The 5,000-nt window shown below is 45.5% G+C and overlaps 1 protein-coding gene across 3 annotated transcripts in view; it reads right to left on the reverse strand.

Moving 5' to 3' along the window:
• Positions 1–5,000, reverse strand: part of nalcn (sodium leak channel, non-selective) — a 113,827-nt gene that overhangs the window by 19,960 nt on the left and 88,867 nt on the right. For all 3 annotated transcript variants that reach the window (XM_031586720.2, XM_012833987.2, XM_031586705.1), the window contains exons 25-31: positions 4,896–5,000; positions 3,839–3,970; positions 2,575–2,742; positions 2,026–2,130; positions 1,820–1,926; positions 390–510; positions 185–283 (exon numbers count right to left, since the gene is read on the reverse strand). The exon at positions 4,896–5,000 is cut by the window's right edge and continues 16 nt beyond it. In XM_031586720.2, the coding sequence (XP_031442580.1) occupies positions 185–283; positions 390–510; positions 1,820–1,926; positions 2,026–2,130; positions 2,575–2,742; positions 3,839–3,970; positions 4,896–5,000 (837 nt within the window). The remainder of the gene's footprint in view (positions 1–184; positions 284–389; positions 511–1,819; positions 1,927–2,025; positions 2,131–2,574; positions 2,743–3,838; positions 3,971–4,895) is intronic.

Raw genomic sequence — 5,000 nt, forward strand, 5'->3', positions numbered from 1 at the left:
GTGATACTGACTTAGTAGTAGAGAAAATAAAACAAAATGGAACCACAAAGGTATACTGGTATAAAAAGAGTGTTACATATGATATGAGAGTTAGTTTCAAATAAGGCACTTATACACAATAAGAATACCCAAAGAAGTGAGACACGGTGATGAGAGAGGGGGGACTCGCTCTTATGACACACACCTTGTTCTCATTAAAGTTAGCGATGACCACTCCAACAAACAGCGTCAGTCCAATCATGCAGCCCAGGAACACAAAGACGTGGATGTAGATACCGTGGATCTGCAGGGAGAGAGAGAGAGAGAGGAACGCTTGATGACTCACTGGAGTTCACCTCTACGAAGACGCCGCTAATGAATGCCGCGGCGAAATGGGAGTTTGTTATTACCGGGCCGACGCGGTGGATGATGACATCCCGCACCTCCACCCAGCCTTTCAGAGACAGCACCTCGAACAAGGCCAGCATGGCATTGCCAACGTTGTCAAAGTTAAAGTTACGAGGGTTGGCCCTGAAGAAACAAAATGGCAGGACATAAAAGGCCCATTAGTCACATTTATAGACACAACACAGTTGAAAACACAGTTTATCGCCATGCAGTATGCTTGCCTTTCAATGGCACTAAAAATTAAACATTAGCATGCGCCTTGAGCACAATAACAATAAGTAACAATAATAATAGTAATAATACACTTTATTTGAAAGCACTTATCAAGACACATGCAACAAGAGTACAAAAGCAATTCACAAACTGAAGAAAAAGTCACAGTAAATTAAAGTATTCTCATTCGTTTTTGGAGCAGTTTTAAACTTAAACCGGCATACTAAGTACAAGTCACAGTGACAGCAAAGTCAAAATAACTAAAACTCCTACATAACATTAGCATTCCCAAACAGAGATGATAACTCTATTAAAATATTTAGAACACCTAGCCCACTTTTTAAGGGGCCTATCCTCTCTAGCTGTTAGGGGCTGTTTTGAGATGCGCCTCGTCCCCTGGGGGAACAAGCACAGCACGTCTGGCAGATCAAACAGCCCTCTGCTCTGAGCGCGCACAGATGAAAGACTGATGGCTGACTCAATCCCAATCAGTCCCCAGCTCTTTGAAGCCAGTAAAGGGACAAAGAGAAGTAGAGAGAGGTAGAGAGGTAGAGTTGTGTGGGTGCGTGGGGGGGTGGGGGGTGGGGGGGGGGTGTTGAGGAGTGTACAATATGGACAGCGATTGTGTGTGTGTGTGAAAGATTGAGAGAAGAGGAGAGTTGGAATGGGGCCAGATGGGCCTTGGTTGTGCTTCATCATTTTTGGGGCGACACGAAGGACATAATTGGCAAGGGATGCAGACACACACACACACACACACACACACACACACACACACACACACACACACACACACACACACACACACACACACACACACACACACACACACACACACACACACACACACACACACACACACACACACTGAGAACTCTTTAGAGAGGAGATAACTACGGTCCCAGGGTTGCCCTCCAGTCCTAGCACTAAAGGCCTTATTATTGTAACATCACTGACAGCATCATAAACACGATGCAATGCAAACAGGTTCAAATGCATACAGGAACGAATATGAAAATGGCCCCTTCTACAGAAGGATTAATGCACAGTTTGTGTGAGTAGTTAGTAAGAGTAGTGGAGAGGCTTTGCTTCAGGAAGACATATTACGGTCTATACATTGGACCATGGGGCCAACTGGGCATCTGTTGTTCAGTCAAAGCTGATCAAAGATGAAATAATTATGCGTCGGACAAGAACAAGGACATAGAAAGTGGCCTACCAGACTCTTGGCACCCAGAAACCGGGCTTTTTCTCTCCAGCCTTCAGCTTCAAGTTTAGGTTCTTTGAGACGCTGACGTTGATTCTGAAAATGCCATGGCAGTCTTCCTATGGGGAGAGGAGGCAGAACAAGGCAAACTTCTGATACGCTGTAAAGTAGAGGCGGGAACACATCGAAAACAAGGAAGAACAGAAGCTCAGTCTTACCCGTCTCTCGATGTGGGGATCGTTGCACTTGGCAAGCTTTCCAGCGAACAGCTGAACCCCAAAGCTTGCAAATACCAGCATTAATGTCAAGAGAAGAATAGAGACCTATATAAAGAAATCAATATTGAGCTTCGGAGCAAAGGACAGGCTTTTCCCACAGAATTGAATCCCTGTGCGATGCAGCCACAGACTGTATAGGAGCAGTTGAATGAGTTCCAAGAACTCTAAGCCATCCCTCTCAATGCTGCTGTTTGAGACACAGTGGCTTCTCTCAAAATAATAATATCAGACTTTTACAAGACCTATTCCGAACTGATGTTTTAGCATTTCTTTGCAAAACAGTCAAGCTTTGTAATACAATAATGCGTAGTACATCTTTTTAATAGAGCAATGCTTGAAATGTTTGTAATATAGTAATGTTTATCTGGAATTTTCATGCATACCCACACACACACACACACACACACACACACACACACACACACACACACACACACACACACACACACACACACACACACACACACACACACGGCCCTAAGCACTCACCAGTAAGATCTCCTTGAAGCCCTTGATGACCTCACGCACCACCTTCCTCATCTGGGGCACCAGCTTGAAGATGCGCAGCGGACGCAGGCAGCGCAGCATCATCAGCAGCTGGGCGCCCGACTCCGGGGGCACGTTATTGGGCAGCCAGCACAGGAAGATCAGGCCCAACTACGGCAAGAGGAGAGGGACACTTCATGCACACGTACAGAAGCTGCTCTCTGAGCTGTTCTTAAGAACTGAGCACTGCATGTAACTCCCAGACAGGGACATGTCTTGAAGCTGGTAGTAAAATACATCAATTAAATTGTCACTGTATCGTCATATAGGCTATAACTAAAACAGATGCTCTAGACTAGAGGGAAATTATCAGGTCATTGTGACTGAACTGTACTAAAGTCATCACACCTGTTGGTTTGACCGGGGGTTTACTACACAGTGAATGGAGTGGATGAAACTCTTGGACTGATTAGAGGTTCACACATATTCCCCACACACACAACCTCTAACTGATGGTCTATCACTGCACCAACTACCAACTAATCCATTCCTGTTCACCTAAGATCTTACATCCCAAGTTTTATTGATATCTGGTAATGTTCTCTAGCCGTGGTGAATCTGTGGCCTCTAGACTAATTTACTTGGGTGAGTTTGTTTCACTAATATACCATTGTGTAATGCAACAAATAACAAATAACATTATAATAAACTCATTAACCCACACCCACACACACCACACATACACACACACACACACACACACACACACACACACACACACACACACACACACACACACACACACACACACACACACACACACACACTAACACACACACACAGCCTGGAACAGAGACCACAGGGTCTACAGAGACTGCAAGTCAGCAGCCTAGAATGCACTCGTCTTTAATTTGAATATGCAAATCATGTTTGCACAAGCAAGGAAAGTAAATGAAAAGAAAAAGGAAAAAGCCATTATGAAATGAAGTTGAAAGAGAACCCAAAGTAAACAAGAAGCCATTTAGAATACTGGGGCATTCAAATGAGCTGACGTTTAGAGTCATTAAAACGCTCCCTTCAAAAAGTTGGAAGCAAACACTTCCGCTCCAACTCGCAAGTGAGTGCGAGTAATCAAAGAGCCGAGATAAGGAGGGAAACGCCCCCTCACCAAAGCCCCCCCCCCCCCCCCCCCCCCCCCCCAAAAAAAAAACAACCAACAACAAACAAACAGGGGAACAAACAAACAACCTGTCCCACACAGACTCACCAGATAGATGAAGATGTCCATGACGCCGCCAAAGTCCCTGATGACGGCGGTGGGGGTGAAGAAGAGGCCGTCGGCCATGATCTTCAGGTTCAGCTCGATGCTCATGAAGATCACAAACACGTACTCGCCAATCTGCACAAGCGCCGCAATGCCAAGCACCAGACAAAGCACCAGTCACAACACACAGAGGGGGCACGTGGGGATGTGCACTATTGCACGTCCACATACACGAATCTGCATGCATGCATAAGTGAGTCTGCATGTTGTTTAAATAAGGGAATCCTCTGTAAACATACAAACATAAAATCTATTTAAGAAAGGTATAGTCATCTGACTAAATACAGATATACAGTATGTTGTTAATGCAAATGCAATTAGTCGTGTATATCATGGTATCATGGTATAGTATTGTACAGTATTGTATAGTGCATGATATTTGGTCATCATGATGGAACCTGGAGAGAGAGGCTTTTCTTTGTGTCCCTTTCTGAGAAATCACACGCCTTAGACAAGAAAGAAGCACTTCCACGGTCCACCTTTCCCTCCCCTCTCTTATCACTCGCAAGACAGACCACTCAGCCCAGCGGAAGAGCCGAGAGGAAGTTTCAAAAGCCAGAGAATGAGGCTGCTTCAAAGTGGGCCACAAAAATCAGTGGTAATAACTTTTTGGCGGGGGGAAGCGCTGGATGAATGGCCTTTAGCACTCAACTCCTGAGAGGGAGGCAGGGGGAGAAAGCGGTACAGTCAATCTCTCTGCTCTCGATCACAGCGCCTGCTCTTTTCAAAATGGAAACCCTCAAAAAGACTGACACTAAGACTAGCACACTGGAGGCAGAGAGAGAGAGGGGGGAAAAGTTTATTTAAAAAGGGTCAAAGGGATTCATTTCAGGTGGAGGTGACATTGAGAAGTGCATTTCAGTGTTTTTTTTTTTTCTCAGTGATTCCTACAGAATCGGTAGGCATAGCAGGGGAAAGGAGGCAGGAGAGAGAGTGAGAGAGAGAGAGAGAGAGAGAGGAGGAGGAAGAGGAGGAGGAGAAGGAGATGTGGCGCGGCTACCTGTAGAGTGGGGACATGCATGACCCGGGTGAAGGGCGACTCAAACATCATAGAGATGCAGGAACAGATGGTGACCACGATCATCACCCAGTCCAGGTAGGTGAC

This window comes from Clupea harengus, chromosome 2 (genome assembly GCF_900700415.2).
Source record: "Clupea harengus chromosome 2, Ch_v2.0.2, whole genome shotgun sequence".
NCBI classification, from domain to species: domain Eukaryota; kingdom Metazoa; phylum Chordata; class Actinopteri; order Clupeiformes; family Clupeidae; genus Clupea; species Clupea harengus.